At 44.2% G+C, this 19478-nt stretch overlaps 1 protein-coding gene across 1 annotated transcript in view; it reads left to right on the top strand.

Annotated features, from left to right (window-relative positions):
- The first annotated feature begins 848 nt into the window (after positions 1–848).
- FAM110C (family with sequence similarity 110 member C) overlaps positions 849–19478 on the top strand; it is a 174026-nt gene continuing 155396 nt past the window's right edge. The window contains exon 1 of the mRNA XM_075269083.1: positions 849–2361. Within this exon, the coding sequence (XP_075125184.1) occupies positions 908–1846 (939 nt within the window). The 5' untranslated portion in view covers positions 849–907 and the 3' untranslated portion in view covers positions 1847–2361. The remainder of the gene's footprint in view (positions 2362–19478) is intronic.

The raw sequence follows: 19478 nt of genomic DNA, 5'->3' as shown, positions 1-19478 counted from the left end.
GCTTAGAATTGAGGCCAAAAGTTTAATTTAGTTTCATCAGACCACAGAATCTTCTTTCTCACCAAGAGTCCTTTAGGCCCTTTTTATCTTTTTGCAAATTCCAGAGGGGCTTTCATGTGTCTTTTCTTTTACTTAGGAGAGACATAAAGCCCAGATTGGTGGAGTGCTGCGGTGTAACCCATGGACTAATCTTTGGAGCACATGCTGCAATCTTTCAATGGATTTACTGCAGATTTTTACTCTATGCACTGCAGGAACTTGTAGCTTATTTTAAGGCATGATTTTCCTCAAGATCAGCTCCAAATCTCCCTGTGTGAACAAACTTTTAGGGCAGATTAACATTTGAAAGTCTTCTGCCTCAGATTCCTCAAAATTAGCTCCAAACATTTTCATGTGAACATGGCCATACCCACATGTGTCCTACAATGATCATTGGCAAGGTTCAGTCACCTGCTGCTACATGAGCATGCACCCTGAATGGTGGATTTTTTTTGTCCCTTTAAGGGTGGTCACCAGTCCTGACAGTTCCGTGCAGGAAGCTCAGTAAATAACAGGTGTGCCTGCCATGTAATAACACGGCCATGTTGCAGCGCCTCCCGCCGGCACTGGTGACCCCACACGGGGCTCTGCACACTCCTGACATCCTGGAAAGATAAAAACAAGTGGGCGGGGCCACACGGCAGCGCCGACTGCGGGGAGAAGTGTGCCGCCGCCGGACACGCCCCTCCAGCCAGGGCGGCCGCTGATTGGTGGAGCCGGGAGCGATAATCTGCCTGTTCCAGGGGAGTGCAGCAGATACCCAGCAGAGCTCGGAGCCGGCGTGTAGTGAGTGGCAGCCGCTGCAGTCATCTTACCTGTGCACGGGCACACAAGCAGCCGCAGGAGTCCGCCCTGAGAGCCTGGTGCTATGCCCACTGAAGTCATGAGCGCGGTGAGGATGCAGCCCGTGTCCCAGCTGCAGCACCACAGCCCGGTGCTGCCAATACGGCTGCTCACCCGGGGACCCGAGTACCTGCGGCGGCAGATAGAGACTGGCACCCCCGCCCGGAGCACCCTGAGCGCGGTGGAGCGGCTGGCAGCGGACAAGGCCAAGTACGTGAAGAGCCAGAAGATGGTGGGCGCAGGGGGCAGCTCGGCATCGGAGAGCAGCAGTGCCAGCAGCTCCAGGAGCAGCAGCAAGAGCCAGCAGGATGCAGATGGCACCCCGGGGAGCCTCCCAGACGCCCCTGTCAGGAGAGGCAGCAGCAAGAGGCTTTTAAGGCCGGACTCCCTGGTCATCTACCGGCAGAAGAACAGAGGAGAGGCCGCGGAGGAGGCCAGGACCGGGCTGGTCAGGAGGCTCTTCCTGGGCAGTGCGAAGGAGAAACCCATTGTCTCTATAGCGCCCTCTAGTGCCGAGAGCCGGAATGACAGGACCCCTATAAAGGAGAGGCCGGAGCCCCGCTCCAGGACCGGCCTGCACCGCTCCCAGTCCGACATCAGCTCCCGCTACTCCCGCTCCTTCTCTGACTTTGACACCTTCTTCAAGTACTGCGGCCTGGAGCCCGAGGTGGTGGAGGAGCTGGGCAAGGACAGGTTCACTGCGGCCCCTGAGGACACCCTGGACAATAGCGTGGGACACCGGCTCCGCAGTGCCAGTGTGGCCACCTCAGACAGTGGCTTCAGCCGGCGGAGCGGTGGGGAGGGCAGTAATGGGGGGCAGCAGGAGGATGAGCCCCTGAGTGGGCACCTCCCGGGCAGCAACAGCAACACATCTGTCATAGAGCGCAACGCCAGGATCATCAAGTGGCTGTACAGCTGCAAGAAGGCCAAGGAGACCCGGGGGGCATCCCCTGACTTACCCTGAGCCCCCAGGGCATGGACCATACATCAGTATTGGGCACTGAGAGGCACTGCAGCCTATGTGCCAAGGAATAGGGTGCTGGGGTACCAGTGATGGCACAGAGTAGCTGCTGGCCAGCGCCTGGCGTCACTTACCATGGCTGCACATCCAATTACACCCTGTTATGTGCTGGCCACCTGAACACTGGATTTCTACATTATGGGAAGGATTTGCTGCTGTGGCATTGTTGCCCGCGACCCACTTGTGTTGTATATGTATTATATGTGTGCACTGCTCTGGAGATGCCCCAGGTGCCATCGCTGGCATCTGGAAATGTCTGCTACATATTATCACATAGTCTTATCTCTCCTCCTCCAGTCGGATGTGACTACTGTTACAATCCATGTTGTTGCTTCACTGTTTATGTTATGTCACAGATGTAGCAGAGCTGAGATACAAGCTGATAGCAATGCAATGTACTGCCAGTCCTATGTAAGACCAGGTCTTATTTACTAAACAATCTCAGCTCTGCTACATGTGTTGTGAGGATGGTTTCCGATCTCAGTAGGCTTATATGTGTATGAGAAGATTTACAACCTGTCTCTAATACTAGAGATAATTGATATAATACACTGATATAATAGATCATCTCTTAAATAACAATGACCTAATATTGTGTTATCTGTGCTCCTCTTATACGCTCTGGGTAGACGTCACCATTGTATGAGCCGCTGTTCATGGTAGTCTGTATTCTGTGAATGGCTCCCAGACTACAGGATGTCCTGGGTGGATATGTATTATACTACAGGATTGTTATTTAAGAGGTTTTATTATACCCATCTTTTCCGGTATCACAGGCCTGTGTATTACATAGGATTATGTTACGTCGCTGATTCTGTGTTCCCCTTTATTTATTCTGTTGTTTTTGCTCGGTATAAACACGGACCAATATCCTTTACCAGACTCTGTTTCATTCCCTGGGTTATGATATAAAGCACTGCCATATTGTCCTGCCAGATATAGGACCATTCCTCTAATCCAGCATCTGATAGTACAGAACCGATCTGTAGACTGAGCTGGATTGACAGATTACACAGACTAGGATTAGGATTTTGTTACTTAGAACTTTTCTCCTCCTCAGTAGGTTTTGGGTCTTGCAGAAAAGCTGCTGTTTTGGGTGCAGATTTTGCTGAGCCAAAGCCAGGGGTGGATTTAGTAGAAGGAAGAAGTATAAGAGCTTCCGATGTATTTCCCATTCATTTTCAAGTCACTCCTGGCTTTCGCATTAAGCAACAAAAAAAACAGCTTTTCCACAATGTGTTAGACTGGTGTACTGGCATTTTTACAGTGAAAAAAATTCTATTAAAATCCCTGTGGCCAGATAATCCCTGGCTAGAATAAGAAATTCTAAACGACCTTACATACATTTAATTTTTTTTTTTTTTACATATATGTTTTTTTGCCTCATGCTTTTTTAGCCATTTTCCCATTCATTTCATTATAGGAAAAATACATGTGACTAAAAGCCACCATAAAAATGTAACATAACACGGGCATTTTTATGGTGAAAAAAACACCATAAAAATAGCCTGATAATGCAGAATATCTCCTGATCCGGCCCTCACTGTAGCAATGGAGTTTTGCTGTATATAGGATTGAGGGTTTTTTTTGTTTTGTTTTTATAATGGGTTAATGTGAAGTGGTCATACTGAGGGTTTTTTTTTTTTTTGCTGCATGAAATGTGAATAGTTCCTTACACTTCTCCAGTATTTTCCTGAATTGTGTGCCATGTTGTCTGGCAGGTGACATTACAGGCAGTGGCATGACTAAAGTCTTGTGGGCCCCGGTGCAACCTTAGTGTGGTTAGGGGAATCTGTGGTCTCCTTGTCTTTTGGGCCAGATGGACGTTGCAATCTCAACACTGATGCCAGTGCTTATGTGTCCCCTAAGGCTCCTGGGGCCTGGTGCAACTGCAACCCCTCAAGTTTCTAGGCAGGTTGGAAGATAAGACGTGTTCTGATTGGCCGCTGTGGTCGGCCATGCCAACTTTTTATCCATGTTGTTTTTTATATTTGTTTTTGCTCTCTGGATCTTGTTTGTAGGGGACAGAGCGGACAGGAGTGCACATGAGGGATTTAGTAACGTAACCATTTTTATAGTACGCCCCCTCTGACTCTTTTTGCATGGAATGTGTACTTGAGTTGACAGGTTGCCCGAGGCTCCACCATTTGGCTCCCAGGCGAGTGGGGGGTGCATGTGCTGAGTAACAGAAGTACTTACAACTCACGTCACCTGAATGGGCAGACATCAACCTGGGGATGTGTCTCACCTATCCAAGCAATTCTATAGTCTGTGGTACGAAGGATTAGTGCACACTTACTGGGTTTGGCACTTTTTCTACACAAATGTCGATAAAATGTGCCGTAGCTGCTTCTTGCAATAATTTTCTAAAAAAAAATTTGCAACCAGCTGCATTAAAATGATCCTGACAAATTTTACATCTTCCTTATCAAACATAAAATAAATAAGGGTTGTCCTGGATTATAAAGAAGGTTCTGCTTTTCTCTAAAAATAGCGCCACTCTTGTCCATGAGATGTGTTTGGTATTGCAGATCGGCCTTATTGACTCTAACCCTGTATACACAGGACAGGGAAAATTGTTTGGGTTTTTTTGTGACTGTGATATGTCCACATTAATCTTCCAGTTTGCAAATGGGGGCTATTCACATATCTGGAATTTTGATATTGTCAGATACTGTCAAAGTATAGGTCCTGTTCTATTTTTGTCTTGTTTTTACGGATCCCTCCATACACCCCTGAGATGTAACAAGTGGATCATTTGTCTGAATCCGGTGCGGAATTGGGGCAAGATTGAGCAGGAAGCTTCTTAATGAGAGGCAGAATCTAGGAGTAATCTGTTGGCTCATTTGGGAGAAGAATCCGCCCCCAAATCCATACGTGTGAACAATCTCTAATTGGGATGAGCTGCAATATCTGACACATTCCCTAGATAAGAATGGCCCTGTTTCTGCATAAAAGGAGATCCTGTTGGATAATCCCAAACAACCCCTTTAAGTTAGCACTGCATGGTAACTCTTTATGACCCCGCAGACCACAGTAAAATCAAAGAATAACCCCAAATGACCTCCGTGCTTCCCTATAGGAAACAAGGATGGAGATTGTCTGTGACCACCAGGCATTGCATGACACTGAGTATTCTGACCACCAAGTAGTTTGGCATAGGGCTGCATGAATGTGGAGTTGTACACGTCTGACCCCATGTGTTATCCATATGTGTGTCCATTTATACAGGTGACCGAGTGACCCTAGCATTGCTGGACGTGACCCCGCACAGGACAGCCTAGTCCAACTACAAACAATACATCGCTGTAGTGATCTGTGACAAACTGAGCTCTGCTACATATAATACATGCAACTGCCATATATGTCCCTAAGTAATTGGCTAATTGTCTTAAGAAGCCGGTACCATATTTACATGTCATGGACATTTCCAAACACAATTGGCCCCCATGGACCCTAATTGATCGCGTCTTAAATGCTAATGTAACCTACTCCCTGTGACCTGGGGCTACTGTCTCGGGTTCCCACTGCCCAAGGTGCTGTAAATTAGATTACAGATTGCTGAGACTTGTCTTAAGGAGGGAGTGATGTTCATACAGAGCTGGACAAGGCGCAGAACACTCTTTATTTAACCATTTATGACACTTCCCTATGTGGTTATTACTCCCTTATGGGGAGAACTATGCAGAAAATTGGGAGTTGTTTGCTTTGTGTACAGTGTCACAAGCATGGGCCTTGCTTTCTAAAGTAGTAGTCGCCACGGACTAATCGAATTGTAGTCAGGTGACGTATATGTTTGTGCTTTGTACCCGCCATTATGGGGTGTAGCTTCATTTATAACTGAGATCAATAGTCTGGAGCCATCTATACCTGTTCTTAAAGATTGCAAGGGCTGCACTAGTGTGTCCTTAGCATGGAGCACTGACCATACATGGTGCAATACTATCCAGATCTCCTAGAAACAGCGCCACTCTTGTTCACGTGTTGGGTCGGGCATTGCATTCCAGCGACATGGACTTAAATGCAGCATAAGATGCAGAACATCAACAAGAGGGGTGCTGTTTTGGGACGGGAACGTCGTCGTGTTTTATCTCATGCCTTACAGTAGGGTGTATTCAGATGTTGCAGTTAAAACCTCGAAGTGAATGGAATTTAGTTTAATCCCATGCAGGAGAAAAAATATGTGATGGAAAAGCTTGAAAAACACAGACTGTTAATGTTATCTGTTTTCTCCATAGACTCAGGTCTGGTTCACATCTGTATAAACCTATCCGTATAAAAAAGCGGTTACCTAAGGAAACCCGCGGACTCCATAGACTGTAATGGGGTCCGTGTGGTTTCCGCACGAAAAATGTGGAGAGAAAAGTGACACAGATAGGCGAACGGAATGGCCCAAACGTAGATGTGAACTGGGCCTTACATGGGTTGGGGGAGGCAAATATAAAAAACCCAGGCATTTCTGCTGCACTTTCCTATGTGTGGCCTTAGACTTAATTTGTCTTGGGTGTTTTTGCCACCTGTTTAGCAGCGTTTATGCTTTTTTTATGTAGTGTCAGAAGCCTAAATCTCTAAATGCTTTTTTTTAATGCCGCTTTAACTGCATTGTCTGAATACATCCTTCATAGAACATATGGGGTGACCCAGTGATTCTTCCAGTGCTCAACTCTTTGCATTATGTTTGCCTTCCCTTCCTCTAACACCTGGACACCCTGCTGTGACAATGGTGCCACTATCACAATGGGGGTCTATGGACAGAGAGATGTCTCGGATATCATTGCAGATGTTATTGCGCCATCTGTGTATGACCAGCTACTTCCCTATCATTCCCATACGCCCCGTCATGATAAATGTCTACCCTTATAAGATGCATGGCGCTTGGGTTGCGTTAACTAGCAAATAGAAGATTGCAGCATTCCAGATTACAGATCCCAATCGTATTTTTTTTTTTTTTAAAGGACAATTCATTAAAATTCTATATATCAATATAGATATATATATTCCAGAAGAACCTGTTAAACCTCATTGTATGGGCCAGAGGACTGTTAATTTTGTATATTTTAATAATCTTGTGCCTCGTGAAGCAGATGCTGAGATATGCACGATACGTAGAGCTGTCTGTTCTTTATATGCAAACACTGCTGTTGATATTCCTATTTCATGGCTCTTTTCATGGCTGATGTGACTTGTTCCATGCTACATTGTGTGATGCCTCGTACCTATGCTGCCAAACTTTGCAGTCTTCCAAACTGCAGACTTTCAGATGTAGCAGAGCTAAATTTGTCATGTCCCCTGCACTCCGTAACACATCATGTTATCATGAAGACGTGTGCCAAATGAGATCAGCTCAGCTCTGCTACACCTACACAGAACACGATCACTGGGCCATCCCTTCCCGCTTGCCTATATGTGAATAACTTGTACGTGTAACTAGTGACACTGGAAAGTGGAATTTAAGCTATGTATATAAATGTCAATTTCTGGAACGTTCCCTCGCTGCTTTGAGATAATCTTTACTCCAGGGCTGTTATATGTTAACTTGACATTATTGCGAGCAGTCTGAATTGACCAAAGTGACTCTGTGGCTTCAGTCGTGGACAATGCTGTAAAGTTCAATGTTCAGAGTTTTATTGTATACCATGCACAGAGGCCAAGGTACCTTTTTTTTGTATTTTTAAGAAAAGCTTTGTGCAATATGTTTGTTTTGTACAGTTTTATTTCGGTCCTGTAAATATGAGTGTATATACAGATTGCATTTCTATGTTATATCTTTGTGTGCAGATTGCTCAATGTCTATAAGATATATCTATAATAAATTGTTATAATGTTACAGTATTTATGGACTTTGGCTTTTTAAAGGCGTTCTATTTAAAAGTTATTCTAAGGGTGCATTCACACGGAGGAAATGGTGAGGAATTTGATGTGGGATTTCAGCGCTGAAAAAAAAAACCTACCATTGACTTCAGTGGGTTCCTTTTTCTTCTACCAGCACTGAAATTTCACACCAAATTCCTCACCATTTTCCTCCGTGTGAATGGACCCTTACGGTATATACCGTTAGAAAGCTTACCGTCAGCTTTTCTGGTTGCACCCTGGCGCCCATGATATCAGTGCCTTTAGTTTTGGCAACAAACACAACCAACAGCACCGGGATGCATACCAACAAAGCCGACGGTGCACTGAATTCAGCTTTTTAGCACTATACACTCACCGGCCACTTTATTAGGTACACCATGCTAGTAACGGGTTGGACCCCCTTTTGCCTTCAGAACTGCCTCAATTCTTCGTGGCATAGATTCAACAAGGTGCTGGAAGCATTCCTCAGAGATTTTGGTCCATATTGACATGATGGCATCACACAGTTGCCGCAGATTTGTCGGCTGCACATCCATGATGCGAATCTCCCGTTCCACCACATCCCAAAGATGCTCTATTGGATTGAGATCTGGTGACTGTGGAGGCCATTGGAGTACAGTGAACTCATTGTCATGTTCAAGAAACCAGTCTAAGATGATTCCAGCTTTATGACATGGCGCATTACCTGCTGAAAGTAGCCATCAGATGTTGGGTACATTGTGGTCATAAAGGGAGGGACATGGTCAGCAACAATACTCAGGTAGGCTTTGGCGTTGCAACGATGCTCAATTGGTACCAAGGGGCCCAAAGAGTGCAAAGAAAATATTCCCCACACCATGACACCACCACCACCAGCCTGAACCGTTGATACAAGGCAGGATGGATCCATGCTTTCATGTTGTTGGCGCCAAATTCTGACCCTACCATCCGAATGTCGCAGCAGAAATCGAGACTCATCAGACCAGGCAACGTTTTTCCAATCTTCAATTGTCCAATTTCGATGAGCTTGTGCAAATTGTAGCCTCAGTTTCCTGTTCTTAGCTGAAAGGAGTGGCACCCGGTGTGGTCTTCTGCTGCTGTAGCCCATCTGCCTCAAAGTTCGACGTACTGTGCGTTCAGAGATGCTCTTCTGGCTACCTTGGTTGTAACGGGTGGCTATTTGAGTCGCTGTTGCCTTTCTATCAGCTCGGACCAGTCTGGCCATTCTCCTCTGGCATCAACAACGCATTTCTCCCACAGAACTGCCGCTCACTGGATGTTTTTTCTTTTTCGGACCATTTTCTGTAAACCCTAGAGATGGTTGTGCGTGAAAATCCCAATAGATCAGCAGTTTCTGAAATACTCAGACCAGCCCTTCTGGCACCAACAACCATGCCACGTTCAAAGGCACTCAAATCACCTTTCTTCCCCATATTGATGCTCGGTTTGAACTGCAGGAGATTGTCTTGACCATGTCTACATGCCTAAATGCACTGAGTTGCCGCCATGTGATTGGCTGATTAGAAATTAAGTGTTAACGAGCAGTTGGACAGGTGTACCTAATAAAGTGGCCGGTGAGTGTATATCACCTCTCTAAGGCTGCTTTCACGCGGAGTAACAAGCCGCTCATTCTGACACGTAAACATGTGTCAGAGTGAGCGCTGTAAAACAGAATCCCATTGACTTCATTGGGTGCCGTCTTACGCGTGCTACACATTGAAATCAATGGGAGGCTTTTTAACCCATTGATTTCAATGTGTAGCGCGCTTAAGACTGCACTCATTGAAGTCAATGGGATTCTGTTTTACAGCGTAAACACGTGTCAGAATGAGCGGCGCGTTACTCCATGTGAAAGCAGCCTAATGGCAAGTTCATACAGAGTTTTTTGGTCCGGATTTTGAGGCCGTAATGGGAGCCGCTCAGGTGCTCATTCTTCAGGCTGAATCGCGAGGCGATTCATTGGGCCTAATCCGGAACAGAGTGTGCGGCTGGATGCTGGTGCAGTGCACTGGCTTTCAGTTGCAGCTATGCGGTTTTTGGATCGGAACCTGAAGCAGCTTCTGCCTCAGGTTTCGATCCAAAGAACTCTGTGTAAACTTACCCTAAGGGTCCACTCACACATGGAGGAAAATGTTGAGGAATTTGGTGTGGAATTGCAGCGCTGAAAGAAAAGCCTCCCATTGAGTTCAGAAAAAGGAACCCATTCAAGTCAATGGGAGGCTTTTTTTTTCAGCGCTGAAATTCCACACCAAATTCGTCACCATTTTCCTCTGTGTGAATGGACCCTAATACCTCCGATGTCAGAGCACACCTAAGGTCTTCTTTAATATTTGGCTAATATTACAAAGGGGTGTGACATTAATTTGTCCACCACATCTTCCCTATGTGAATATACCCTAATAATGGATCAGCTGCCATCTATCTCACTTGACCCCCATACACGTCCGATCGGCTAAGCTGAAAGTTAATGTACTTATGTCAGACTTATATGAAGGTAACCTGTCTCCCCAAGAACAAATCAAATTGCCCCCTTTTTAGCTTTCCCAATATATGTAATCAGAGTAGAGTCAATAGAGGCCTAGTACCACCAAAATCTTGGTCGACAGCGGCGTCCAGCTAATGTAAGCACTCATGACCACTGCCATTTTACTGTTCTATCAGAGCTGATAGTAATACAGTACTAATAGAAGTCTATGGAGCCCTACTGTACCTCTGTATGTATCTAGGAGAGAATAACTATGTAATACAGTGCGGTATACAGGGCTGTGGAGACATTAGGCCAAACCACTGACTGAAGGTCCTAATAGGCCAGGTGCTATTTCTGAACAAGTCCCCATTCTGCAGCAGTTGATGCAGTGGACATCGCTAAAAGAGTTGTTCCCCTGCCATATACCTTCATTGTCCACTGGCAGCAGAACCCTTGAATATACTTTGTGTTCCCCGCCAGCTGAGCCCTTATTAGACAGTTTGATGATTTCCTGACGTACTGAAATCCATTCATGGGGTGATTGTCGGCATTATTAGACAGGCCAATTGTTAGGAATGAACACTTGAACGAGTATTCATTCTCGACAATTTGCTATTAAATCAGCCGTTCTAGGAAGGCCTTGACTACTTCATAAATGGCTGACAGCCATGGTCAGACAGACGCAGTGAAAACTCCTTAATTCCCGAAGAAATCTAGTGATTGAATTCCTACGAAATTAAATATATAACAAGCCACATATCTAATAGTCATCCAACTCCGTGTGTCTGACTCCACAGCCCTGGCTATACAATGGGACAACATGGCTTACAGCTCTGTGGTATCTACACCATATACTGTCATAAGGCTCTGTGGATACGTCTCTACGGTGTGCATGAGGCTCAAAGCAAAAACCGGTTCACTCTTTTTCATTCCTTTCGTGTTTTAGCTAAACTTAGTCTTACAACGAAAACTTAATAAGTCTTATCCTGAGTAAAGTAATTAACAAAACCTAAAGGTGGCCATATATCAGAAATATGGCTGCACTTCCTCTTGTCCATTGAAAATGGCTGAAGCTGTACAAATTATATTTGTTTTACATCTGGACCAGATTTCTATCTGTTCCTATAATGGAATCCGCTAAACACATCTGTTAAATGACAGATCCCAAAGTAACCCCCATTGACTGTAATAGACAATCCCTTATGGTACCTGTCATTTTGTATGAAGAAAGATGGCTGCTAGGGTTGTAATATGAATGTGTCCCATAACAAAATGAGTGCGCCTCCTCTGACCTTGAGCCTTAGCCATCCAAATGATTCTTTCTTAAATCTGGTTTTCAGAATTAGAAGTCTGTATTGGAGGGAGATATAATTCTGTTCTCTTTCCTGGAGCCATCGCTATACAGTGTACGGGGCTGTTTCAAATAGCAAAGCCTGCACGTTCTCCCCGTCCACTGCTTTAGCTAGGGGCCAACACCCAGCAACCTGGTCATTGTCTGGGTGTTGGACCCTGACAGATCACAGACCCATGACCTATCCTGTGGATGGATCATCAGTATGAAAAATCAATTTTGAGTGTGAAACCCCCTTTTAGGCCAAGGCCCCATGTTGCCAAAAAGCAGCATTTTAGCCGTTGTGTAAACTCTGCTTAAATTACCTGCAAAGTGGATGAGATCCTGGCTAATGGCATCCACACATTGTAGAAATAATTCTGCAGCAGCAATGCTAAAGCACTCACGTTATTGTAAATCACAACATGTCAATTATACCTTCGGAAATGCTGGCGTTTTCTGTATAGTTATAATAAAGGCAGAGAGTCTGCAGCGGACCATAAGCTATACATTTTTGCATATAGCTGTTTTTGCTCCAAAACTTGCAACTTTTGTCATAAACTGTAGTTCGTATGAACAAATAGCAAAGACATTTTTCCTTTTTCGTACACCCTCTAAATAACCTCACTTGGCAAGATTTATGGGAGACGCACACCTCGTCTTATATCAGGCGTATAATAAATGTGGTGGGGACAGTGGCCCCTCCCTATAACTCCTTTTCAGGAGAGTGGGGGCACATGAAAGAAATACAAGTTATAACTTTTCCTTTAAAACCCAACTTGTGCAAACATTTGCAATTTTTTCATGCCTTGGTCACCACGAAACTGGCGTGCAAGGCATAATAATTCTAAGTGTAGAGGTAGCAACCAATACCGAGCCCTGGAGCCGCAGGGGACCCATAGGCCTCTCTACTGTACAACATAAGAAGACACCAGTATTATAGATAGCGCATGGTAAGGACCCATTACGTTTTTTGCATTGGGTCCCATTGGGACTTCAAGCCCCAACCACTATTAAAGCATATTCACACTCAGCATATTTGTATCCGAAATCTCAGCAACTGCATAAACTATAAATGTCTATAAATTGCTGGAAATATACTGACTTTTTTAAAGAAAGTTTTTTGGTTTCTTGGCATAAAACGTGCTTTGTAACAATTTGCTGTTAGTACATACAGGGTTCCCATTGTTTCTCTTGGCATTCTGTGCCCATATTGCTTCCCATTTGTGGCATTTTGGTCGTTAACACAAGACTGGGTGTCCTGTGTACATCAAAGTAAGCCGAGGAATTTACAGGGACAACTGAGATTTGGAGACACCGATGAGGTCTGGACATACTTACATTTGTTAGACACACATGTTCTTTTTTTCTCTTCTGGAACCCAAAGGTTTTATAAGGGTCAAATGTCATGATTGTGACAGATACATTACACTCTCCATAATGTTGGAAGGGATAGTAATAGTTCTTGAAGGAAATGTTACGTCCGTCAGCTGAAAGCCCTAGTCATGGGATCAATAAACGGAGCTGTCACATGACAATATACAACAATCACTATCACAACAATACTGCATGAGAAATGTTCCCGTTACTGCAGTACAGTTTTAGGATTCCATTCATTGTAGAAACTACAAAGTCTATAACAGATCCCCCACCTACCCTTCTATGGGCCCTTTATAACATAGGTATCTGTTGTGACTCAGGGGCCTTTGGACCCCATCAGGTCCTGGGTCATGGGGCGTCTGCTATATCGAGTTATTTGTAATATGGTGGCCTGTCAGGGTTCATGCTGCTTGTGGTTCGGCAACAGACAGATTCCTTTTAATATTTCCATTTTTTTTTACTGCTGTATAGAGCCAGACGTCAGTATGCCATTGGGATCAGCCTGTATAAATTGCACATCTTTATAAAAGTATGTGCCAAGGCTCAAGATCTGCAAATGGCAAGAGCCTGAAGCCATAGTCAACGAGCCAAGCCTTTACAAGGGACTCTCCCCCATGGCTCTGGGCCTGCCAAATAAGAACCATTAGATCATGCTAAGTCTTTGTCCTTGTTTTTTCTGTTACCCTCCTGATTTGTATTTGTACCATGTCTACCTATCTCTTGTCTGTTCTGACGCTGGCTTAGCTACTTTTATGACCGAAGTCTGTCCACTTTAACTTGTGCTGTGTCTAATTAGGATTCCTGCCTGCTACCTTAGTACAACGACATGTTGTCTGTAGCCCATCTATAGCCCATCTACATGCCAGCTAATACTAATGGCTATTGCCTTGCAAGAGTTAATGTTTTCATGTTTCCATGTTTCTATTTACGACCTCTTCTTTATGGAGTGAGAATTGTCTCACTAAGTCAGTGGCCTCCTGGCTCCCTTTTCCTATTGAACTTAGGAAGAATATGCAAATCTGTCTCCCATGATGTTAATATAGGGAGACAGTGCCTCAGTCATGCAGTCCACTAGGGGGTGCTCCCTTTAACATCATGCCTGACCTTCCCAGAGGCCTTTGCTGCAATGATGTGGGATTTTACCAAGTACAGTCTTTCAGCCAAGGACAGCTGTTTCGATCTGTTTAGATCTCTTCAGCCCGGCGCAGAGAAGACTAACTTGGCAGAAGTGAGAGGCTTCTAGACCAGGTTAAGGGAACATTGTCACTCCTTAGGGAGAGACCACCATATAGGTGTGTAGAGACTTATTAAGCCATTTGCACTCCACTGTGAGGAAGCATGGAAAGAATATGTAAATCTGTCTCCCATGATGTTAAAGGGGTTGTCCCATAACAAGGATCCTATCTATACTGCTAGTTTATGTGGATATAAGACTTTTCCTACATATATTGCTTTGTTTGGCCGCTATCTTAATTTATTTACTTCATTGTTGACACTGGCCCTTTGGGATTATCTGCTCATTTGTCAAGTGATGTAGCTGCCTGCTCTCAGGGGGGGAGGGAGGGGCTGACAAGCATATAGCTCCTCATATAGGGGAGGGGGAGGTGAGAGTTCCGGGATTACTGTGCTGTCTATCTTCAGCTTTTCCACTTATCAGCCGCTTTAATTGAATTTGGCTGATAAGGGCTGAGATAAGGAGTCCGTTACCTCTGTATGTAATGCAAGCACACTCAAAGCCAGCTCTGCTACATCAGTTTCCACATCAGTGTCATATTGTGGATCATAGCAGATAGCAGAGCAAGTGAAACCCCATCCACCAATGTGCGAGAAATCCAGGAAGTGAAGAGAGCACAGAGCCTTCAGGCTGCAAAACAAGAGTTATGGGAATATTCCTTTAATATAGGGAGACAGTGCCTCAGTCATGCAGCCCACTAGAGGGTGCTCCCTTTAACATCATGCCTGACCTTCCCAGAGGCCTTTGCTGCAATGATGTGGGATTTTACCAAGTCAGTCTCTCAGCTGAGGACAGCTGTTTCAATCTGTTTGGATCTCTTCAGCCCGGCGCAGAGAAGACCAACTTGGCATGCTGACTTGGTAAAATCCCACATCATTGCAGCAAAGGCCTCTGGGAAGGTCGGGCATGATGTTAAAGGGAGCGCCCCCTAGTGGGCTGCATGACTGATGCACTGTCTCCCTATATTAACATCATGGGAGACAGATTTGCATATTCTTCCCATGATCCCTCACAGTGGAGCGCAAATGGTTTAATAAGTCTCCACACACCTATATGGTGGTCTCTCCCTAAGGAGTGACAATATCCCCTTAACCTATTGAACTTAGTGATACTATGTCCCATGGGGATCAAGAGAGAGACCAAGAGATCCTTGTAGGACAGGAAAAATAAATAAATTAAAAAGTAAAAATAAAATTGTCAAAAAAAGTTAAGACACACCTTAAAATGTAAAAAAATGCACAATGTAAACAAAATAAAATACATAAACATCCCCCTGTGTGTATAAGTCTGCACTATCCAAATATACATTTCTTTCCCCTATGGTGAATACTGTAAATATATATATATATATATATATATATATATATATATATATATATAATATATATGGCAATGTGCAAAGTAATGTCTTTTGGTGACCTCAACTCCCCCAAGAATAGCTATAAAAAGTGGTCAAAAAGTCATATACAACAAATAAAAATGGTATCCATAAAACCTAGAACTTGCCCTACAAATAAAAAGCCCTGACATAACCCTGACAACTAAACAGTAAAATAGTTATAAGCATCAGAATACGGTGATCCCAGAAAATTGTTCTCAAAAAATGATGTTTTATAAAGTAAAAGCCGTAAAAAAATAATAAAATCTTATATAAATATGTTATCACTGTTATTATAATGTCCCGCCGGACAAAGCCGCCATGTCATTCTTAATACAGAGTGAATGTCATAAAAATAAAATGCAGATGGAGATAGAAAATATGAAAAAAAAAGTCACCTTGATATGCCATCACCTCAAGAAGTGACCCTACATCCACTGGTCACATGGCAATGCTACAGTTCAGTCCTAGGAAAATGAATGGGACTATCAAGGTCATGTGACCAATGGACGTGATGAGAAGAAGAAATAAGACATGTTTTCTAATCCTGCACAACCCCTTCAGGCTAAGGCTCCCCGGGGCGTAAATGCCGCGATTTGCAAGCAGTGGAAATGCCCCAGGAAAATCATGACGTTTTACAGTCATGGCAAAGTGGATGAGATTCTAGCGAATCCCATGCCCACTTTGTGGTAAAAACAAAGATGCAGACATGCCACGATTTCCAAAACCGGTGTGGTTTTGGAAACCACAGCATATCGATTATACCTATGGAAACGCTGGCAGTTTCCCCATACATATAATTGAAACAGAAAGTCCGTTGCCGTCGCGGTTTTTCCCCACAGCATTTTTTTTGCTGCGGGATGCCCTATGGGCAGGGTTGGACTGGCCCACCAGGGAACCGGTGATTCCCACGGTGGGCCCCAACCCCCGACTGTTAATTCCTCATTTAGCCATGGCAGATGCATTGGTCGGGGCCCGAACGGGATCCTGAGCAATGCATTTGCTTCAAACACAGGGGCCGGCAGAAAACGGAAACCTGGAGAACGGAGATTGGGCGCAGGTGTGAACCCGCCCTAAGTCACAGCAGGTAATGACTAGGCCCGTGTCCTGTTGGCCCTGTTACACAAGGAAGTTCCTGTCTGTCTTCACAAATAAAATACAGTGTCTGACCTATATTTCAGAAACTAGATCAGCCTTCAGCATTAACCCTTCTTAATTTTCCTTCTTTGCCATCTGTTCGTTTTCCAGGTGCGGAGACAATAAAAACATGGAGAATATATGTCGGAAGGATCTGTACAGACAACTCCTTGGTTGGTATGGTCTCCAAGTTAGGACAGGAAGATTAACTGGGGTCCAAGTTCACTAGAAAGCTAAGAGGATTCCTGCCTACATGACGACTAATAAGCTACTGTTACAGCGTGATACACAAGAAAAGTAGATATTTCCATGGAAATCTGACATCAGTAACTTGGCACAGAATCCATACAGACTATTGACTAGCAGTTTTCGCTATGTTTCATACTCACAGACGGATATACATATGGCGGGATATATTACCCAGCCAACGTTGAGCGTAGGATTGGTGCAATACTATGCTAGAAGAAGGAAAAGAAAAAATATATATCCTTGTACCGTGTTAGCCAGTGGATATGAAATGAAAGAAATTTTCTGAGAGAAGTCCTCAGTAGTTGATACCTTTTTTAATGGCTAACTCAAAAAGTTTTTTGATGACATATCGAGCTTTCGGGACTACTATAAAGGTCCCTTCATCAGGATGGTATAACACAATGTCTGAAGGTAGGCATATATATATACAGAGGAGTGGGGTGTTAGATGCAAAATAGATGGAAAACAGAACATAAACAGTTTTAAAAAAAAACACATATATATCAGTTCACAGGAAAGTTCTCTGGGTTTTATGGCCTTTTATAACCACTAGACACCACGTCACTGATCAAAGAAGCCATAAACCCAGAGAACTTTCCTGCGAACTGATATATATGTGTTTTTTTTTTAAACTGTTTATGTTCTGTTTTCCATCTATTTTGCATCTAACACTCCATTTCTCTGTATATATATGCCTACCTTCAGACATTGTGTTATACCATCCTGATGAAGGGACCTCTATAGTCCCGAAAGCTCGATATGTCATCAAAAAACTTTTTGAGTTAGCCATTAAAAAAGGTATCAACTACTGAGGACTTCTCTCAGAAAATTTCTTTCAGAAGAAGGAAAGGCATTAAGAAGTAACGTAGTGACTAGAGATGAGCGAACACTATTTGAAACAGCTGTTCCGAATAGCACGCTCCCATAGAAATGAATGGATGTAGCCGCCACGCAGGGGGTTAAGCGACCGGCCGCCGGCAAAGTCTGCGTGCCAGCCGCTTCCATTCATTTCTATGGGAGCGTGCTATTTGGAACGGCTGTTCCGAATAGTGTTCACTCATCTCTAGTAGTGACGCATGACCCGATATTAACTGTATATTGTCCACAATTGCAGATAGTAAACCGAGCCGTTGATTTCTATGGCCCCATACACACATCCATGGGATCAGTGTCTGGGCCATAGAAACAATCCACAAGATATGGAGCCGGACCTATTTCTGTCCGTATTTGCAGCACAGACTTGCCTATATAAGTGTATGGGTCTTATTGCAGTGACATACTGACGCAATGTTGGCACAATTTTTGGTTTTATTTTTAAGAACAGTAAAAACCCCTTCAGTTGTGTGAATGTAGCCACAGAATAGGTGATATATGTAAGGTCAGTAGAGGGTTCAGCCAGTGGTACCACCACTAAATGTCACCCTAGCAGCCCCATAGAAGTCAATGGAGTATATATCAGATAAGCGCCCATACTCTTCATTTGCATTGAGGAGAGGAGCGTTTAGTCTTCTATTCTGAGGATCGCTGTGGATCTCAAAGGTTGCCGCCCCCCCCCCCCCCCTCAGCGATATGACACCCCCATACTGTGTCTTTGTAATGTACACTTGATGGAATGGAAACTGCAAACATAAAATAGCTACCGCTCGCTGCCGGTCTTCAACTACCAGGCCAATGCAATGGAAGTCTCTCCCTTGTGTGCTTGAGGCATGGGACAATGCTATTAGGGATATTTCCAAAACCAAACCACACCATCCACTTTCCAGCCGGTGGGCTCTTCATGACTTCATGTTATCTGTTTCCCCTTAGTAGGTTTCCTCACTTGGGTGGGCACTTTGAGCATCTTGATACCCTGCCAAATGCAAAAGTGACATAGAATACTCATAGGGGCCAATTGTGAAAAACAGTATACTGCATGGTATGATGCCAGTATATACCACCACAGCAGAGACAAGGACATGCGTTTGGCCTCTGTCCTGTGAATAAAGCCCTATGGATACCTTTACTTTTTCCACATACACCAAAGGAAGGCTACAACCAAAAAGCTGTGTAGTAGCCGTACATATAATACTAAAAGCAGACAAGTCTATTATAACACATGACCTGATGTTATGGCCTTTACCCTGATACTGATAGCCAGGGATATGGTTTTGTAATGTTATGATATCCCTAATGCCACTCGAGCACTTGCCAAGGCATGTCATTGTGTGCCAGGATTACACCCCTGCAAACTAGATGTTGGGGAAAGGGTCGGAAAATGACTTGTGCAATTTCGCCACCTTGTCAGCATGAATCACGAAATGCTGTGTGAGGCTCCCGTGCACTAGTGCTGTGATTCACACCCGTGTACCTCACCATTCACAAAATATTCAGTGCCAGAAGCGGCTGACTCATGAAGGTGTGTGCACGGCTACGCTCAGATTGCAGCAATATCACCAGCCTTTCACAAGTATAGTAATCCTGTTATTTTTTGTGAATAATAAACCGCAGGAAGTGGGCACAGAGATCGGAAAATCCTGGAAGGATCAGGTTTTTACTGAACTATCATAGTGTGGGTGTTCAGTTCACACT

Source organism: Leptodactylus fuscus, chromosome 3 (genome assembly GCF_031893055.1).
Source record: "Leptodactylus fuscus isolate aLepFus1 chromosome 3, aLepFus1.hap2, whole genome shotgun sequence".
NCBI lineage: Eukaryota > Metazoa > Chordata > Amphibia > Anura > Leptodactylidae > Leptodactylus > Leptodactylus fuscus.
Note: the sequence above shows the minus strand (reverse complement) of the source record. Positions and strands in the feature narration are given on the sequence as shown.